At 43.9% G+C, this 20,288-nt stretch overlaps 1 protein-coding gene, 1 long non-coding RNA gene and 1 other non-coding gene across 6 annotated transcripts; 2 read left to right on the plus strand and 1 right to left on the minus strand.

Annotated features, from left to right (window-relative positions):
• The first annotated feature begins 5,212 nt into the window (after positions 1-5,212).
• LOC115032970 (MIR171eHG) lies at positions 5,213-6,288 on the plus strand. Its single transcript, NR_163746.1, has one exon. It is a non-coding gene; the product is annotated as an MIR171eHG (long non-coding RNA).
• On the plus strand, positions 5,461-5,586 carry MIR171e (microRNA MIR171e). The gene has a single exon (NR_121095.1). It is a non-coding gene; the product is annotated as a microRNA MIR171e (primary transcript).
• Positions 6,289-9,303: 3,015 nt separating the features above from the next.
• Positions 9,304-19,973, minus strand: LOC100382432 (ankyrin repeat protein). Of its 4 annotated transcripts, XR_552441.3 has the most exons (10): positions 19,144-19,973; positions 18,325-18,401; positions 18,043-18,141; positions 17,853-17,951; positions 17,505-17,603; positions 17,324-17,422; positions 16,809-17,042; positions 16,614-16,725; positions 16,074-16,237; positions 9,304-9,587 (listed from the first exon to the last, which is right to left on the minus strand). XR_552441.3 is itself a non-coding variant. In NM_001175174.2 (7 exons), the coding sequence occupies exons 1-7, from the start codon at positions 19,850-19,852 to the stop codon at positions 16,929-16,931; spliced, it is 1,296 nt and encodes a 431-aa protein (NP_001168645.1). In that variant the 5' UTR covers positions 19,853-19,957; the 3' UTR covers positions 16,752-16,928. The 4 variants fall into 4 exon arrangements, 1 of the variants encoding a protein (NP_001168645.1); XR_004849636.1 differs by lacking the exon at positions 16,074-16,237 and having other exon boundaries at positions 9,317-9,587; NR_182280.1 differs by lacking the exons at positions 9,304-9,587; positions 16,074-16,237 and having other exon boundaries at positions 16,316-16,725; positions 19,144-19,957.
• Positions 19,974-20,288: the final 315 nt, after the last annotated feature.

Raw genomic sequence — 20,288 nt, forward strand, 5'->3', positions numbered from 1 at the left:
GTTGGGTCTGGTTGGTCTTCGACCACGCAAGCCGCAGCACCGCCGGCTAATCACAGCAGGGACAGGGCTGGGGGACGACCGGCGCGCGTACGACGGCATGGGACGGTGGCGCGACCGGCCGGGCAGGCACGCCGCATGCATTAACGCCGCGCGCGGGAGGAGCGGAGCGGAGGACGCCTCGCCGGGCCCAGGCGCCCAGCCCAGAGCGGCCGGTGCGTGGCAGGACGAGATTCCCGCGGCCGGCCTCGCATTAAACTTGGCCGCGCCCGGCCTGCAACCGCGAGGTGAGGGGAGGACCGGAGGACCCTCTCCCTGCGTCTGCCTGCATGTGCACCGGGCACCGTGTGCTCGCCTGCCTGGCGGTGCAGCCACCTGCCGTCGCCTTGTCTCTTTTTTGTCTCGCTACTAGGCAGCTGTTTGTTCGCGTTCGTCGTCCGTCCGTCCGCCCGGCTCCGGCTCCGGCTCCGGCCGGCGCGGCGCCAATTGAAGACGCACGCCCCGCCGCACTGTACATAGACCCATCCATCCATCCTGCAGTAACGAGGCGCCCACGCACAGTGCCGGATGCCTTTCTTGGCCGCCTCGCTGCCGAGAAAGTAGAGTAGTCCCATGTTTGTCGTCCACAGGTCCAGGGACTAGCTAGATGCGCACTGTAGCCACTAGCCACTAATCACGCACAGTAGTTGGTTATAAAAGCCGATGCAAACACGTGAACATGGACAAACTTTAATTTTCGATGTTTCGTCTTCGGCGATCAAGGCAGTACGTGCGCTCCAGGACATACACAAATAATTTGTACCCACGAGATATCATATGAGTCCATGCATGTGTGAATATGACCCCAAGAGTAAAGTAGACTCAAACATTGTACCTCACGATATCAACATATATTGATCATCAGATTTGGCACCTAGACGGTCGGTTCAGCCTTATCCTAGACGGTCCACGCTCGGATGGTCCGACGTGTTACCCGAGACGATCCGTAAATAGATTAATTTAGGCTAGAGTTCTTATCTTTTGTGGGGTTATCCTAATAACTCGCGAGAAACTGTTTGATTTTGCTTAGTAATGGGTCCGAACCTACTATATATATTTGAAAGGGTACGACCGATTCAAGAAACCAACAATGGATCTACAAATCACTTTTATCTCATTTATCTTATGCATTAGCCTTAGGAGTAGTTCTAGCCATAGTTTAGCCCTAGTTATAGTTTCCCAACTTCGATCTTCTCCTCTCTTTAACTCTATGTCGTCTAGAGACCCTTTGGATGGCCTGTCGATCCCAAGGCAACCCTAAGATTCTTCCTCCCCGCGGTCAGGGTCCCTCCTGAAAGGCAGGATCTAGGTTCTTCCCGAAGCTCTTTGCGCCATCGCAAATGGTCCGTTGACCTTCCGCGGACGGTCCGCTACCATTAATATTTGGCCCAAAAAGGTGCCAACATATTTTTTGGCGGCTCTGCTAGGACAGAAAATTAGATCTATTAGATCGACCATGATGGTCGGTTCCAAAGATCACATTGGTGACTCTCAAGACAACATCGTTAGGCTGACTCTTGAGAGTTTGTCAACCGATGAGCAAAGACAATTTGAAGATCTCATGAGCCAGACTCGAGAAGCGACAAAGGAGAAATTCTTCACACGTCACACTAGATTGGCACCAGAAGATCATAAAAACAAGGAGAGATCAACCATGGTCAGAGAAGGCTGATGAATGCCATGTCATCGCTTATTCTTTGACCTACCCCTTATCCAGACATAGGTCCAGTGCCGACGCGTGGCCAGACGCCCCTAGCGTAAGCCACCGGACGATGCCTGACGAAAGGAGCTGACATAGGGCACACCATCATTGAGTGCAGATGGGATGCATACTTGCTCACGCCAGTGACAGATAGCGTATCCCTGGCATTAAATACACGCGACGCGTCGGGCCTGCAATGTGCGGATTTTACTGTTACCCGCACGTTACCGAGGCAAAGGCATTGATCTAGTGCGCCATTTGGGCGCCTCTCATTATGATTTCAAATGTTCTTTGTGCATTACCGAGGCATGAAGAGATGGATGGAGGAGACGCAACGACACCGCCCACACCTACGCACGACATCGTACCAGAATACGACGCAACCTACCGCAAAGGATGCACACGTACTTCGATTAAGACGAAGGAGGTGGATAGGATGTCACGAGTCTGCGCGATAACCAAGAAGGGATATGCGCTCATGAAGATCTAGCGTTGTCAGCTCTATCCAGCGTTTCTCGTTCCATATTGTAAACTCTCATAGGCCCACCTGTCAGGTCCTGAACTCCCTTGTAACATGCCTCCCTTGGATTATAGAAGGGAGATCACTTACTTCGTAGCAGGGAGGTCGATTCAAACTCAGACTGACGACTCCTAAGTTCTCAAATAATACAACTCACAGTGGATGTAGGGTATTACGCCGGTGGCCTGAACCACTCTAAACCCTTATATTCTCGTGTCAATCTGTAAGGCCAGGCAAACACCTGAGCCTACCCCTCATATGAGGACCAGGGCAGGTGCAATCTGCCACCCAACCGGAGGATTCGCCCTCCGATAGACCCCTTAGCGACCCCTTCAAGAAGCCTCGTACTGAGGGTCTATTTGGATCCATAGTGCTAAAGTTTAGCATTACATTTTTAAAATTTAGCTAAAAATGTAGTGCTAAACTCTAGCATCCAATACCAATTTAGCTCCTCAAGATATGCTAAAGTTTAGCGCATGGAATCTAAACAGACCCTAGATGAGTTGCACTACTACTACATGCCCTTAGACCAACTCCAGCAGTGTGCCTCTCCGTATCCCTAAAACGCGCGGCCAACACATTCTCTCTCCTCTCCGTATCCGTCTCCGTTTCCAGCAACACTCCCCATCCCACTCCGCATGCAGTCTATGACACCTGGGGCCCGCCAGCAGCCGCGCGCGCCCGCAGAGAGCTGCGGAGAGGAGAGAGAAAGTGTGGAAATGGGGAGTGCAGGTACTGGCCGTGCGTTTTACGGAGCCGGATGCGGAGCCTGCTGGACTGATGAATAGTGTGCTAGACTCCGCAAAATAGGGATACGGAGCCGCATGCGGAGCGCTGCTGGAGTTGGTCTTAGAGATCCATACTTCAATTCACGCCGAGTAATCAAACTTATGACATGCACATGAGTTTTACAATTTAGTCATAGGGATTGTGTCAAAAAATTTGCTTTGGAAACTGAAAACACCATTTATTCTCATATCAAGATCAATTCAATCCTATGAGTGTATCAAGGTCGATATAGGTCTAATCGAAGTAGCACGATAGTTGATAGACAACCATTTTTCTCTCTTGGAAAGATGGCAGAGCAACATGACATGCAACAACTACCAAACTTCTTTGACAAACATTTAAGCGTGATAGAACAGAAGACCCCAAACAAAGATGTCAGAGTGTATACACATCGTTTATATTGTTCCATGTAAATATATGCTGGATTCACGATTTATTTCGCTAGCAAACACAACTGCTTTCAAAAGAAGCAATCGTCATCCTGAATGAAGCCATGTTTGTTTCAACTTTATCGTAGTTAATTGGACTGCAAAAAAAAACAGAAAGACAAAGGACAGAAGCTCCTGCTATATAGTACTCCCTCCGTCCCAGTATATAAGGCGTAACCACCTCTGGTTCAAAGACCAAGAAATGCATTTAATTGTCTCTATATCACTGCATCGATATACGTATGCATAGAGAGAGCACGCCTTATATTGTCGGATAAAAATAAAAAGTGGTTACGCCTTATATCCTGAGACGGAGGGAGTAACAATCAAGATGAGCACGCGTGTATCCATACCTTAAATATTTGTCTTTTCCTCACACGCTATACGTCTCTTCTTCAACTCATCCTCCTTAATTAAGGACTGTACGTACCTGGCGACTCCATTAAAACAGAACAGTTCTCTTCTATATCGTCAATGAAATAGCTAGGTACACTATAATCTTGTGCTCATTATTCGTTCTAAAAAAAAGATCAACATGCCAATTTGCGCATGAGAAGAAAACTCTGAGAACTTGTCCTAAAACGTCGAGGAAAGGAGAATCGGCGGATGTGACCAAAGGAAGCGCGTCCCGCGCGCCAAACGTCACCAAGAGCAAAACGAAACCCTAGTTTTCTTCCTTGCCATGCGCGCGCGGTCCAAGTTTAGTTTCCTGCACTGGCCCTCCTTTTCTTCCGGCCGGCGCCCCTCGTCTTCTGCGAAAGCTGTTGAAACAAACCGTAGCAGCAGGAGTAATTACGCGCGCGCGCGGCGTCGCTCGCTCACGCACGCACCTTCGTAAATGCAGTAACCAACATGCATCAGCCATCCGTCCATATCCCAGCAGCTCCATCAAAGCTCGGACGAATCGTCCTCTCACCCGACCCGTCGTCCCGTGCCCTCCCTCTCCAACGACTCGAACTCGACTCAGGAACCGACGGCGACGGGAAAGATGGCGGAAAATTTAAACCCGATCATATCGCGTGATTCGCGCCCGTAACTCATTTAAGCCCCCCCGGCCGCCCAAAAAACATGGCAGTGGCAGAGCTGCCTGTAGTAGACAGCTTGCACGTTCTTCGCTTCACCGTCCGATCATCCTCAGCTAGCCTGGGGCGCGGTCTAGCTAGGGTTTATTTCTCACTCGCGGACGCTAGACACAGCTAGCTAGCTAGCTAGCACCGCCGCAGGCAGGCAGACAGAGTCGCTGTTGCTGGCCGCCGTGTGGGGCTTGCAATTGCGTTGCGCATAGATGAGCTAGCGAGACGAGCTCAGCAGCAGCTCAGAGCTGGACGGAGAGAGAGACACGGACACATGCAGCAGGGCCGGGGCTCACACACACTCGCTCATCAGGCCGGATGCAAGCTCTGCCTCTGCGGGAGGGAGGGGTCAGATCGGGCAACAATGCAAATTGCGTGGGTGGCCCGGCCGGGGAATCTCATTTACGTCGTCGCACCTACATATGCATCCATGTACGTACTCCTCCTCCATCCCCATGGTGCTCTTGTGCTGGAGATGATGGAGAGAGACAGGGCGGCCATGGTTTCCATTAATGCTGCAGCCTGTCTTACTCATTTGGTAGCCGGAGGGACTTGAATGCCCCACCCACGCACCACACCGGAGAGAGAGAGAGAGAGAGAGAGAGAGAGAGCTGCCCAGCCGCCCAGCTGCATAAAAAGTTGGAGGGGAGCCCTCGCTTCCTCCATTCCTCCTCTCCCTCCCCATCCATCGCCTCTCCGGCCTCCTCCTCGCTCTCGTCTAGCTCTAGCTGCTTTCTTCTCCACCACCTCCGTCCTCTTTCTCCACCCGATAGCTAAGCTATACTGCTTGCTGTTCATCTTCTGCATGGCCATGGCTGTCATGCTCCCTTTCCCTTCCTCCATATGCATGCTCCCATTCCGCCGTCTACCCATCACCCCACTCTCTGCATGGCATCGAAAAGGAAATTGAGGAGAAATGGAATAGTAGCTATGATGTTGGCTCGGCTCACTCAGACGACGTACGCGCGCGAGATCATGTGCTATGCCGCTGCTGTTTCTGATTGAGCCGTGCCAATATCTTAGTACTCTTCCATGCATACGTCGTCTATGTGCCGTGTTCCTTCTTCACTTGCGATCTCGATCGAGGTAAATCTGAGCACGTAGACGATGGTCCTAGTATGCGTACGTAGGACAGGAGCACACACGCTCTCACAGTCTTGTTCTTTAATTCCTGGTGTTTGCACAAATCCACCGTTGTGGTTTTCTCAGCATCCGGCGTCGGCTTGAAGAAATGCATGCTCATAATTCAAAGTGCTGATGAACTAGCAGGTTATTTGCATGTATATATGGATCTATCGCAATTGCATATATATATACCTTTCTGTCATAAACTGCATGCGCGACCAGCAGGTGAAGATTAGTTGATCTCACGAAGATGGATCCGGAAGAAAGATTATTGTACGTACTCGATCGTGAAGTAGTCGATGTCATAGTGTGTGTGTAGATGTTCAAGCATGACATCGCACACTGTGATCTACCACTACTGGAGTCGAACACGGCATCGGAGATCAGAGCTGTAACTGATGAAGGGGCAGTGTATAGTTTACTGCCAAGCCTCCAGGCATCTGGCCTGATAATTCCTTGTCGGCTCCTCCTTTGAATTTCTGTGTGAGGTTGTGTGTAATGCATATCCAGCAGCCACTCGACAGGCTTCTAACGATGCTTTATTCGATCACATCTTACGTCTATGTCGTGCTCTGAATTCAGACAAGGGAAATGTTCGCTTGTTATATATACAAACAAATCAGTTGTACCATGCGTCTTAGGGTGTGTTTGGTTTGGCTTTTGGCTCTGGCTTTTGCCCCCTAAAAGCCAAAAGCCAACCAAAGGGCTGGATCTAGGAAGCAGCTTTTTCTAAAAGCCGACTTTCTCGTAGTGCAAAACTGAAAGCACCCCTGGACCTGCTTTTAGTGGCTTTTGGATGGAACTGTGAAAACATATATCGAAGAACTTTTAACGACTTTTAGTGGTTTCCACCAAACGATTTTTAGCTTTTTAACAGCACACAGCCTACAGCAGCTTTTTCCACAGCTCACAGCCCACAGCAACTTTTTCCACAGCCACAGCCCAACCAAACAGACCCTATATACCTGTACTACAATTGCCTTCCACAACACTTTTGTTTTAGGATTAAAAATATTGAAATATTCAAGAAAAAAATATGATGCTTTAGCTCTTGACACTCGTTTAATTAAACCCATACATCTTGAGATCGCCTGCAGCCTCCGTGTATTCATGCATGTAGTTAGTGCCTTGCTTTTAATTACCGTGAATCACTTGGACACATGAATAATTTCTAACGAACAATAACCTGTTGTAAAAGTAAAATTTGAAAGAACGTTATGTATTTTAGAACCGCCGGAGTATATTTCAAACTAGCTACTATATTAATAGGAATACCCATTGTTAAATAAGTACCAATGTTTTTCATGTGCACCGCGCAACAAAAAATACTAATAATATAATGCTTTTACATATATATTTAGGTCTGTTATGTTCTTAAAAACTATATATTATTTGGTAAAACAACTATAAAACCTACCATCGTCTTTCTTTTTTCGCTTTAAAGCAGTCATAAAATGTCTCTTTATTTCTACTCATCTGCTAAAAGCTAAAAGCCAAAACCAAATGCAAAGGTGATAGTTGTCTCCAGCAGCTTATCCATCATATCTCTCATCTCATCTCTTCTTTTTCAAACTTCGCTTATAAATAATGCAATCTATATAGTGTAAAACAGTGTTTTGCACCAACATATTAACGATCAGTTGAAGATAGTCTTATAACTATATATATTATACGAAAGCAACTGTTTCTAGAAAAACAAATAGTTTGTTTTTAGTTTTACCGGTTTGATTGGTTTTGTGCTTTTTTTAGCAGAAACATTTTCCAGAATTTAAACCAAACGTAGCCATAAGCATGTACTCCACTCTTCATCAAATGGAACTGCATCTAAACTATTTAAGCAGGTACTCTTCAATAAGATCTAGAGTGGGAGTATGTCATTATTAAACCCAACTTCATCAATTGGACCTGCTCTTCCCCTGCCTTTTCTAAGTTATATGCTCGCCAGACAGAATTCAAACATAAGATCATTTAGCCACTCTTTATTTTTTTTTCTGTATACAAAGTACACAAAGAATAAAATAAATTCAAGTGGTCACGAGACATACACACACACACCAGTAGTCCATCTTCCATGTTGCTGAAGAGAGACTGAGTACGAGTATCTCTGCGTGTATTAATTACGGCCAGTACTGCGGTGCAGCTTCCAAGCTCTACAAATTGTGTATAAATGCTCCAGCTTCTCTCCCCCTCTGCCTCGTTCTCAATCATGTCTTCCTGCTACACACTGTACGCTCCATTCAATTCCAAATCGAAGTTATCAGTGGATCAGCACGAGGTCCAGCGTGCTCCAACTTCTTTATGCTCAGAACATGAATGAATACGGGCTGAATAGTATATACATGTACATTACATTGTCTTAGCTCCTGAACCTATTACACTTTTGAATATTACACAACACAAGGTGACTGTTATCTTACTGACACTGAACTTGAAGGATATCAGAATAATTTTTTTTATCAGCCCAATATTATATATATCCGTTGTCATTGCCCAGCAACATCAGGCTAAAAAGAGCAAAGAAAGATGAATCGTGACACAGGTCGGTGATCGTGCTGAATATGGGTGAGTGAGAGCAAGCATGTAGACAGTTTGAGAGGTTTGGACCGCGCAGTGTGCGCAATACACTGCATTTTCTTTCTACCTATCGATTGATCAACACAAAATTAAAAATACAAGTTCAAACAAACACTTGTGAGCATCAAAACTTCATAGCTCCCCCTCACATTATGATTGATGGTCGTAATCCACCTTTACGTCTACCCTATGTGAATAGTTTTTTTGTTGCGGAGTGTTTAATCAGGAATGAGACAGAGACTAACTTGTTCTCCACCCTAGTTTAAAACGTTACTCTAGTACTCTACTCATCCCTTTTACTCCTTTTACGGTGCAAGGGAGGAGAGATGCTGTTGGATTTAATGGGCTTAGCCCAAATTAATTCAGTAAATCATCTAATATTAAAGGACCATAAAAATGAGAGTCAAAGGTGGTTAATCTCATCTTGAGACTTAAGAGGGATCCTAACTAACTTATAAGGTGGATTTTATGTACACCATCAGTGGAGTTGGAAAAAAGACATATGTGTCACACACTAAGTACTCGGCAAAGCCTTAAAAACACTTGGCAAAATTTTTGTCGAGTGTCGCACTCGGCAAAGAGGGCTCGGCACACAGTGCATCGGCAAAGCCTTCTTTGCCGAGTACTTTTTCTCGAGCACTCGGTACAGACTTTGCCGAGTGCCAGGAAGTACTCGGCAAAGAAAAGCAGCCGTCACAGCGCCGGGTGACGGAGACAGCGTCTTTGCCGACTATCATAGGTGACACTCAGCAAAGGCGTTACCTTTGCCAAGTGTCTGCCGGCCAGCACTCGGCAAAGAATCCATCAGCGGGGTCCCCATGTCAGGTTCTTTGCCGAGTGTTTTGTATGACACTCGGTAAAGCGAGCTTCTTTACCGAGTGCTAGAGCCACTGCACTCGGCAAAGAACCTGTACCGGTGTCCAGGTCTTGGTTCTTTGCCGAGTGCTATGGCTCTGACACTCGGCAAAGCCCCTCTTTGCTGAATGTAACACTCGGCAAAGTGACCAGTACACACCTTTTTTATTTGTTTTTCCTATTCCATCCAAACAAACAAAAGATACATCACAGATATCACATATATACATCACAGATATCACATATATACATCACAGACATAAATATCCAACACAAACATTAATATGCAAGTTCTCAACACAAACAGTATCAACACGAGTTCAGAAGTATCAACACATAAGTTTCAAGCTCTGACATAAGTATTCAACATAAGTTTTGTAGTCTGAACACTAAAAACATAACTCTCATTGAAGTGGGCGGTTGGACGGGTGCTACGTTGGGCTGGGCACTTCATGAGGGTTGTTGGATGACGCCCTAGATTGGCCCTGCACACAGAGAAGAGATTGCATGTGTTATACCAGATGCATTACCAGCTCGTTACCGAGATCAGGACTTTGCCGAGTGCGGCTCTCGGCAAAGGCTGCTTTGCCGAGTGCCCAAGAAAAAGCACTCGGCAAAGAGTCTGGCACTCGACAAAGGCCTGGATTCCGATAGTGACACATGAGTGCGCTCGCCTTGTCGAGTCATGCTGAGGCCATGGGCGTGTCGAGACGACACTGTTTGAACCAAATGTGATGTGTTGTGATGAGTTTTTTTACGGTTGTAGAGAATTACTGATAACAATGATGACCATAATGGCATGAGCATAACATGATTGTTACCAATAATTACCAAAATTAAATATCATAAACAACATCTAGGTTCATTTACTATATAAACAACATCTAGCTTCACTGATAATATCTATGTTCATGAATTATCTAAATAGTTTTGAAATTAAAATGTACCATAAATACCTAATAATCTAACAGAGGTTACATTAGTCAAACATCGAATCCGTCGGCTAATACCCAACTACCTTGTTCATTTTATATTATCGGAGCCATACCCAGGGTCATGCCTTCAATCATGGCACAATGTAGATGTCCTTCACTAGTATGTAATCATAGCTACCATAGGGGCAAGTATGATATGTCACGTCCATGAGCGTTAGATCATGTGCCATCGAGCACGACATAGTTGGTAGCCGGTATATTTAGCTTCGCCTTCACTCCCTTTGGTTGCTCCACACACCTCTAACGCCACCTTCCGAATGAAGGTTGCCATCTTCTCCCATATGTCGTTTATGAATTCTTCTTCATTCCAAGTGTCGTCTTTGATAGCCCTTTTATTGGTGTCTCCCCTTTTAGTTTCTAGCACTTTGTTTTCACAAAATCTTGGCTTGTTCATCGCTACGAGCACACATCTAAAAATTAGAGACCGTTGTCACAAGCTTATGTTGAGATACAACATACTCCTCGGTATCATCGTACAATCCAAGGATACTCGTCTATCCTCTCTTTTTGTGAGGATAAAGTCAATCTTACTAAAATGTTGTCCACTACTATAAATCACTAAATGGGTTTCTCTCTTTCTAAAAAAAATGTTGGTTACCAATAGGTCAAAACTACTGCATAGTCCTAGACTTCCTCTCCCTCATTTCTACTACCATATCCAAAACCTCCATGAATCGACTCAAACCCTATACTTTGTTGTACCTTCATGACTATTGAGATATCCCATGAAAATCTTCTCACAAATAGTTATAGCTCTAGCGATGCTATCTAAGTCTTCCAGGAAAGTCTCTTAGTACTTTCATTGCGGCCAACTTGGGCGCATATACGTAATTACATTTAGGACCAAATCACCCATGATAAGTTTGACCAAGATAATTATAAGTTTGACCAAGATAATCCTATCTCCTTGCCTTATCACATCCACTATTCTATTCTTGAGGCTCTTATCAATCAAACTCCTACTCTACTTCTATTTGCAGTTGTGTCTATGTATCAAAGCTTAAAGCTGGTATTGTTCACCTTATTCACCTTATAACCCTTCCATTTAGTCTCCTGGACACTGTCTCAACTAACTTCATTAACTTACGTGTAAGCAACCCTACATTCCAAATTTCAAACTACCTAAATGAATCTTAGTTAGCTCGACTAGCTTTCTTACCCTTTGCATCCGTCAATGATATGAATACCCTTGCATATGTTTCACTTCACCCGAGTGATAATGTAGCACAACACACCTCTAAGGAAGCATCAACGCAATCCTTGCTTATTTGACACCGTGCGCAGATCATGACACAATGTGTCACCAAAAAGGTGTCGATTTAGTCCTTGTCCATTTAACACCATGCCCAAGTTCTGGTATGACCATCGCTAAGAGGGTTACACTCTAACGTATTTCTTTTAGGTTTTTGCCTCCATTAGTTATTTGACACCGTGCGCAGATCATGACACAATGTGTCACCAAAAAGGTGTCGATTTAGTCCTTGTCCATTTAACACCATGCCCAGGTTCTGGTATGACCATCGCTAAGAGGGTTACACTCTAACGTATTTCTTTTAGGTTTTTGCCTCCATTAGAATGACTAGGTCTAACACTAGTACACATAAGTACTATACTGGCAGTTGTAAACCTATTTGCACTGGCGGTTTTTACAACCGTCGGTACTAGGGGTCAATAGAAATAATTTTTTCTACATGCGCGTAACTGAGAACCGCCGCTCGAAATTGATTTCCACTGGCGATTGAACTAACAAAATCGTTAGTGAAACTCGATTTCCATTGGTGACTGAGCTAATAAAACTGTCGATGAAAATATTTTCCAAGAAACATAAAATAAGTTTAAAAATAGCAAAAAAATTATTAGGAGGGGGCCTAGCGTCGGCACGTCTACGTCGAAGTCTCAAGTCTCGGCATTTTTCGCGCAAAATACGAGGCCGGTGGGAATCAAACCCACGACCCCCCCCCCCTCGCGTGCAACCCCCTCTATCACTCCGCCTATCACTTACCTCGTTTCTATAGTACAATTTTGTTGTCCATATATTATAACCAACTGAGTGTAAATTGATTATTGGGGGCTATAAACGAATTCAAACGAAAAAGTTGTCAACTACAAAGTTTCATAACTTTTGAAGTTCTACAACTTTTGTTTTGACACTTTTCCCATTCGTGGTCGTTTGCAAAATTTACATTTTAAATTTGACAAAATTAGATACAATTTTTGAGAGTTGAAATGATTTCTAATAAAAAAGTTGTCAACTATAAAATTTCATAACTTTTAGAGATCTACAACTTTTATGTTGATGGTTTTTTCATACAAGGTCATTTGAAAAACTCAAAAAATCAGAATAAAATGATTTTTAGTGGCGATTTCTTAAGAAAACTGCCACTAAAAATAAAATTTAGTGGAGGATACTTAAGAAAACCGCCACTAGAAATCATTCTAGTGGAGGCTTTCTTAAGGAACCGCCACTAGAAATGGCACTGGCGAAACCGCATGTAAAAATTAACCCCACCGCAGGCTTTGAGCTCTTTTCTACTAGTATAACTTGGCTCGTCAAATTATCATAATTCTCCTTATTTACCAGAGCTTGAGACTTGCTATATTGAGATAATAAGGATATAGGGAGAGACGTATAAGTCGACTATGCATTAGGCAATGACCAATAGACCGTACATATGGACATATAAATCACTGCTTTGTATTATGGACTGTATTATTTATAGAGTGAAGTTTGAATAGAAACTGAGATAAAGTAAAGCCGCCACAGATAGCCTTTCCACATATGACGAGCACCAGCCAGCAGCGCATATTTGAGGCACTGACCATATAGTGAGAGAGATTGAAGCACATATGCACAAGAACACGGTGTTCAAATGACATCATCGCCCTAAAGAAGATAAACTGTAGGTGCTGGTGATCGATCTACTCTTTGGCGGCACATCTTGGCAGGTAACCGTCGGTAGTAGACAGCCGTGATGTGGTGGACAAATCCTGACGTGCACTTATTTACTACTCCATAGATGTTTGTGCGAGTTTAATAATTGTATAAATCGTCTCTAAGTACTCCCTCTATTCCACAATATTGTTCGTTTTAACTCCTCAAATTTATATCTATATTAATAATGAATCTAGACACATATATAAAACACATACATCAAATATTGTATGAATCAAGTAACACTCTAAAACGAATACTATTTTAGAATTAAGGGAGTACTAGTTAATGCATATGCGAGGTACAACCTAAAGGCCTGTTTGGCAACAAAGTTTTTAGATACTACAGTTTTGAAATACTATGGTTTACATTTGTTCATGGCAAAAATACTGTAGTTTTCAAAACCACATTAAAACCATAGTTTTCAAAAATACTAAGAACTGTTTGGCCATGGGCTCTCTCACGTACAATCGTATGCATCACATGCAGCGCTATGGCTACTAAGCCTTTGAAAACTGAAGTCGAAGTGGAGTTTTCAAAACTGTAAAAATACTACGGTTTTAGATAGACCATGGTATTCAAAACTGCGTTTTACCCGGTACAAGCAAACAGATTTTGGCTTCATATACCATAGTATCATCCAATACTATAGTATTCCTTCAAAACTGTAAAAATACTAAGATTCCAAACAGGGCCTAAGTCCCTAACCCTTGGGTTAGTTTTCTAAGAGACCGTATGATATAAGCCTAAACCCATCATAAGTATAGTCAAAATAATATAGTGAAAATACAATATATATGAAAAGTTGTGCATTCACTCTCTCTTATATTTTTTTTATTTAACCTCTAAAACCCATTAGTTTATATATTTTGAAAGTATTTTTCATGGTGAATCTTAAAACATAACCCAATGATGTTAAGATATGTAAATGTCTAGGCATTGATGGAGAAAGATGGAAATAATTGACTTTGGATTAGCTAGAGTGACAACTAATATGAATCAGATGGAGTACTTCCGTCATCTAAAAGGTGTAGAAGGTAAACAGCCGAGCAGAGCAAGTCGAGTGAGATCTAAATTCTTCTTCAGCTACCAGTTTTAGTTCGGCATGGATCCGAGCAAAGAGAGGAGATGAGTTTCATCTACATAAAACTAGGTCTACTACCTCTTTCTAAAATTTGAAAATCGGTTCACACTAGCATTGAGGCAAAAAAAAAAAAAACAATCGTTCAATCACACACTACATATTAAATGCTTTGAGTAGCCTATAAAACATCAAAATCGAAATAAACTATGCATTGAGCTAGGGAGATTGTTTCATTCATTATCACAAATGACTTTAGATGACTTGACACTATAGGAAACATCAAAATAAAATTTCCGTTTGAGATTGGCCTTCGATTTAACAGTGGCATTGTTTCGTCAGGGGATGTTTGGTTGTTAATGTTAGTCATACTTTGTAATACTTCACCTTAGACAAATTTCATCAAGTTGCTGTTCGGTTGACAGCCAGAGTTAGATAAGATTTTTTTGACCCCACATGTCCTAGAGTAAGAAAAAACTGACAAGTACTCCATGGTAAAATGTGGTTTCAGTTTTTCTATCTTGCCACACCTGCCTAAATTCTTGTTTGGAAGCAGCCTAGTTTTTAAAAAACCGTAAATCCAACTTCTATAAACTGGTATGTTTAGAACCACCTCAGTTTTTATAAACCAGTTTCTTAAAAACTGGGTGGTTTCAAACAGACCCTTAACCGCGACAAATTATAGCTAGAAATCAAACAACCTCCCACATTTTTTATCATTGTATTTGCTACTTTCCATGTGAGGGATTCAGATTAGCCGGGTAGGTAGTTGGGACTTGCAAAGGAGTAACTAGGGTGAGTAATGAGACGGTCATAAATGAGATGGCAGGGAAAAGCATCAAAGGCGACAGCAGGTAGAGAATATGGGGCATGGTCACTTTGGTCAGGCGGGCAGGGGCAGCATTTACGCTACACGGATACCACTAGACCAGATGGAGCCAGAGACACGGAGGGGGCCAAGGAGCATGCAAGGCACCGGCCGGCTGCCCGGAGCCCCGGACGGACCTGGCCCTGCCGACTGCCGTGGCCACTGGCCTGGCCTCTATAGCGTCAGACAAAGATTCCCTCATTCACTTCTCCAACCCCCGCTCAGCTCAGCCCCATGCTCCTGGCTGGCTGTAGACTCCCTCTGCCCGCTGCCTTCCTGCCCTCGCTAACTGTCACCTCCTCACCGCGCCTATTGCTGGGCACCAGTGCTGTGCCGCTACCCTTCTTCTTTCCCACGCCTCCAGTCCATCCAGTACCCACGCTGGTTTAAATGCATCGGCAGAGACAAGAGCCACTCTGCCACATGGATGGGCGTTGCTGCTTGCCAGTCTTCTGGTCCGGCCTGCTCACCTTGCTGTGACTTGATTTCCTGCCCCATTTCACCCTAGCTCCAAAAAGTTAGCACTTCACTTCTTCAAGTTGTACCATGTTTTTTTTCACTAAACAAAGATCTATCTTTTCTATACAAAAGGAAAACAAAGCAAAGTTATATGCCATCCTCATGGGTCGGGTTGAGCTAACTATATAGTTTTCATGAAACCATCTTAGGTCGTGCTCAGCAGATCGTGGTGTGCAAAACAGACCATACAAAACACTGCTTTGCATTATAGATTGTACTGTTTAAAGAGTGAAGTTTGACATAGCAAGTGTGTTTGATGATTTAATTTGAACATACTGCTACTACAGGCCTGTGCTCTGGAATGTTTGACGTGCAAACGCAGGCCATTCAAGGCCACCAGGAAGGACCATGGAGTGTGGAAAAAGCAAGGGTGAAGGAAGGTCGTTGGGGGTACGGCAGTGAAATCCTGAGCATTTGTTTGCTCAGAAGATGGGTGCAAACCGAATTTTTGTTAGTAAGTATAATTGTCCATAAAGGCGGAGATGGGCACTCCCAGGGACCAAAGGAAGAACGGTCCAGGAACGCTTAGTATAAGATAACAGAACTGGCATGGCTTAGCTTGCCAGATGTGAGTACCTGATTTCAAAAGAAGTTGCATCGGGCATACAAGAGTGCATAGAATCCTCGTTCTTGTTAGTTCATGATCAACGTTTCCCAACATATCTGAGCTGAATTGTCAGCAGCTGATAGGTTAGTGGAACAAGAATTCATAGCATATAAAGGTCGGTTTTTGACGAGCCCTGTTTCCAAAAGTGCCAAAGTCAGCTACCAATCTATGAAATACCGATAATGCCAAAACAGAAGCAAAAAATAATAATGCCGAACCCAAAAAAAAATAGTGCATGAAAAGTTTCCCAATGCATCACAACAAATTATATGGAAAGAAGATAAGTACAACTCTGGTTCTAATGGGCGAGGAACGCTCACCGAACAGCCTGTTTGGGATGGTGCAATCCTGACCCATTACATGTTGGCGGGCCAGAAATTTAGTTCAGATTCGTAGCCCAGCCACGTGAAGTGGGCCAGGATCAATGGCTCTCACAAACACGAATTCAATGGGCCAAAAGGACAAGAGAGAGCCATTCTAATAATCGAATAGCATATGCCTCGCCTCACCTCTAATAATTGAAGAGCGCCAACCTACAGAAAGGTTTATTCATCCCGTTCTCATGGCTCGACTGTAACCTGGTTTGCTCGTTTGCTTCCAGTTCTAGGGGTAAACTATTTCCTGCAACCAATTGACCCGATCACTTAATGGTTTAGGCCAATGAAATATATAAATGATACAAATACAATGAAGTTGGCATGTACCTATCTCAAACCAGGAGCGATTCCATGAATCATGAATGGTACATTGAAAACTGGCCTCCCAGAAGGCCACCACACTGGTTAACCTCACTGGTTCAAAGAGGGTCACACACCCTCCAGTTGCTAAACTAAATCATGCTGCTTTTGTCCTCGGAAACTTTTAAGTAGTTTGATAAGCTCATACGTCCGCACATCATGACCCAACCGGAGGCACAACTCCAACGGGGTCAATCCATCCTGAAAGGAGTTCACCGACAAATTATTCACCATTTAACAACAGAGCACTTGTTTTCAGAAGACTACAGGACATAAGACTGCCATAATTGCATTCGAAGATGCTATGCAAAAAAGCAATAAGAATTGAGAAGAATTAGTGACAACATGATACCATGCGATTATTAAGAGAATATTTCAAAGCAAACCATTCCGTCAATCCATAGATGTGTTCTTATCGAATAATCCACAAATGCATTCTTACTGAACAATTTGAGAACTTTTAGAACATTCACTATGCTTACTTGGGTTCTAATAGTTCTATCAGCGCCCTTTATTAAAAGCAGCTTCACAATGTCAGTCCTCTGTGTTTGTACCGCAAGATGCAAAGGTGTCCATCCATACTGCAACGTGATCGAGCTACATGTTAAGTCCAACCAACGGAAGAGAAAATAAAGAAAGGAAACTCCAGCACTTAAACAATACATCATCTGGACGGTTGATGTCAACATTGTACAGTAAAAGTGTCTTTATGGTCTGACTACATGCTGTTTGGACCGCATAATGCATTAGAGTCGCACCATCCTGTATCACAAGTCACAAGAAAAATAAACACATGAAAAATAAATCTCACATATAATATGCATCAAACTAGAGGGAATTCCAGAGCATGACACCTAATCACAATAATGAAGCTCTGTATAAACTGTTTACGAGTCATCAAGGAACCTAAAGCCATGAAGACAGGCCTAAATAACATTGCTTGCGTTAGGCTCTGTACAAACTACAAACTGTTTAGTGTTTACAAGCATGCTAAAAAAGGTTTGTACTTACTTTATCTTGGATGAATGGATTTGCTGAGTTCCTTAAAAGATAATTGATAATAGCAGCCTTCTTTGAAAGAATTGCTTTGTGGATCGCTGGTAAGCCATCCTGAGGAAACCAGCAAAAAATCCAATGAACAATAATGATCTAAAAACAAAGAAGCCGTATAGCTATTTTGCAGTCAGGTGGTGGCAATTACCTTATCAAGCGCATTTATGTCCACGTTATGTTTTAAAAGGCTATTCAATAGATAGAAATCACCAGATGCAGCAAGGGTGTGAAGTGGAAGCCATTTACTCTGCAAGGAATAGATATAATGTCACATTACACGTGAAAACTAAACTTAAAATAACAAAAATCAGCATACAGACAGGTGAAGAGGCAAAATTTGAACATAAAAATCTCTATGATTCTCATGATTCAAAAGCACATTATTAATAACACGACAACAACTGAACTTCTCTAAATACAGATTTCTTACAGAAGTAGCTGTTTCCAGATCAGGCACTCGCTTGTTCAGAAGAATCTTCTCCTCATTTGAGAACAACTTCTGACGGCCTGAAGTATAAAAGAAAATGTCATTATGCATAATAAAAATAGATATAAGAATGATGCAAGGTGAAGAACAAAGTCGCTCTAAACTAAATTGTTATTTCAACCAATTGGCCAAACAGCAATCAGTGCATTGTTTCATAAAAGCAACATTGTGCAACAATCAGTCATCTTTAAGTAGCAACAAAAACAAGCCGATGGATTAAAGCCGCAGCGAACAGGTTGACATGAATAACAAGTTTATTAGTTTACCAAGGCAATAAATGTGCACCCAGTTATTGTTAATATCTGTTTGAGCATCAATTGCTGTGATTTGGTCAAAGCCAGTTGGGTGATACAATAGAATGTGGCGATAGGAGTAAAAGTACACATTCTACTTTGCACCACTGCTGATGGCGCCCATAACATCGGCATTTTGTTTGACTTAAGCTCATGAACTGTCATGATCCTATCTATTGCAGTGCCATTGGTAGATTTAATGAGTTTTGACTTTCGATATTAGAATTATATAGGTTTAAACTACTCCAGTTTGTTGTAAAATCTAAACACAAAAATGCTGTAATGGCTGCCCTTGGCTAGCACAGTCTCACTGTTCAGGTGGGGTAAATCTCCAAAACACACAGACACAAACAGAAGTCCATTTTCAGACCATATCTGTAATCAACTACAGTCACTATCCTAACAAAAATGTAGTCAATGAAGCAATTCTTATGTATGTAAAAATACAACTCCAGAAGTCAGAACTCACCCTTAGGACTCTTGCTGTCCTCCATCTCATCCTGAACATATTCCCTACTTCTGAAAAACTCATCAATGTCGTCAAGGGTGCCAACGCCCATCCCCATCCTCGGATTCCTCGGGGCCACACGCGTCCCAGGCTCCGGCTCCGGCGGTGGATGTTCCTTCACTTCCGGCGGAGGAGTCCTCTCCAGCGGCCCCCGGTATACATGAGAAACATGCTCACGCTCAGCGCTCAGCATCCCCTTGCGGTACGCGCGGAATTCATCAGGAGCAGCAACAGCTGGGGGCGCCCGCCGCTCGAGGCGGCTCCCGAACCGCAGCCCGTGCGCGATGCGGCGCTTATCCTTCTTCGTCAGGTTGATCTCCTCCTCGGCATGCCTCCACCTCTCCGGCACCAGGCTGTCGCTCTCGCCTGCCTCCGACCTCCGGCCGTGGCGTGAGGCGCTAGCCGACGGCCACGGGGACGAGGGGAGGTCCAGGTCCGGTTCCTCGAAAGCGTCGTCGTCGAACACGAGGCAATCCCCGACTACGACATCCTCGTCGTCGCCGACGGCGGCAACCGCGAAGGAAGAGGATAAGACTGGACGCAGATGTAGGGACAGGACTGTGGGTTTTGCGAGTTGATGGATGAGACGACGGGACGAGGTCCAGGTCGGGGAAGCGGAGGGGAGGGAGACGAGGCAGCGATGGTGGTGGAAGATGGACGGCGGCGTCATGCCGTCGTCCCGCGCCGGCGCGCCGTGCTGCGTCGAGGCTTGAGAGGAGGATTGGCCGGTTTAACCGACCGTTCATGCCTGGGCCGGATGCCCGGATATTCGGACCACGCAGACACGTAGTACGCTTGTCTAAACATGGGCCAAGATTTAGCAGATTGGGGCCCGAAAAGGAACTTTGGCTTTTTCATTTATATATTTTAAAATATTTGAAAATTTAATTTTATATCCTAATTCTTAAATATTAATATTTAAATATTAATCTCTCGACGTTCTTTTTATTTATCACATTTTAGTTCAGAAATGAACTAGCGAATAATAAATATTTAAGAATCAAGATAGCTAGTACAATTTTGGATGCCTTTAGCTCGGTGGGCGGTGGGACCCTGCCGCTCGATTGGGAGGGCAGCAAGCAGCTGACGCTCGGGAGCAGGGATGC

This window comes from Zea mays, chromosome 1 (genome assembly GCF_902167145.1).
Source record: "Zea mays cultivar B73 chromosome 1, Zm-B73-REFERENCE-NAM-5.0, whole genome shotgun sequence".
In the NCBI taxonomy this organism is placed as follows: Eukaryota; Viridiplantae; Streptophyta; class Magnoliopsida; order Poales; family Poaceae; genus Zea; species Zea mays.

Bases quoted from the DNA above. Each gene is read 5' to 3' on its own strand.
- LOC100382432 (NM_001175174.2), bottom strand. From the start codon at position 19,852: ATGACGCCGCCGTCCATCTTCCACCACCATCGCTGCCTCGTCTCCCTC. The intron at 18,402-19,143 runs GTGAGTTCTGAC...TTTATACTTCAG, and splicing joins GGACAGCAAGAGTCCTAAGG to GCCGTCAGAAGTTGTTCTCA. The intron at 17,952-18,042 runs GTAATTGCCACC...TGGTTTCCTCAG, and splicing joins ACATAAATGCGCTTGATAAG to GATGGCTTACCAGCGATCCA.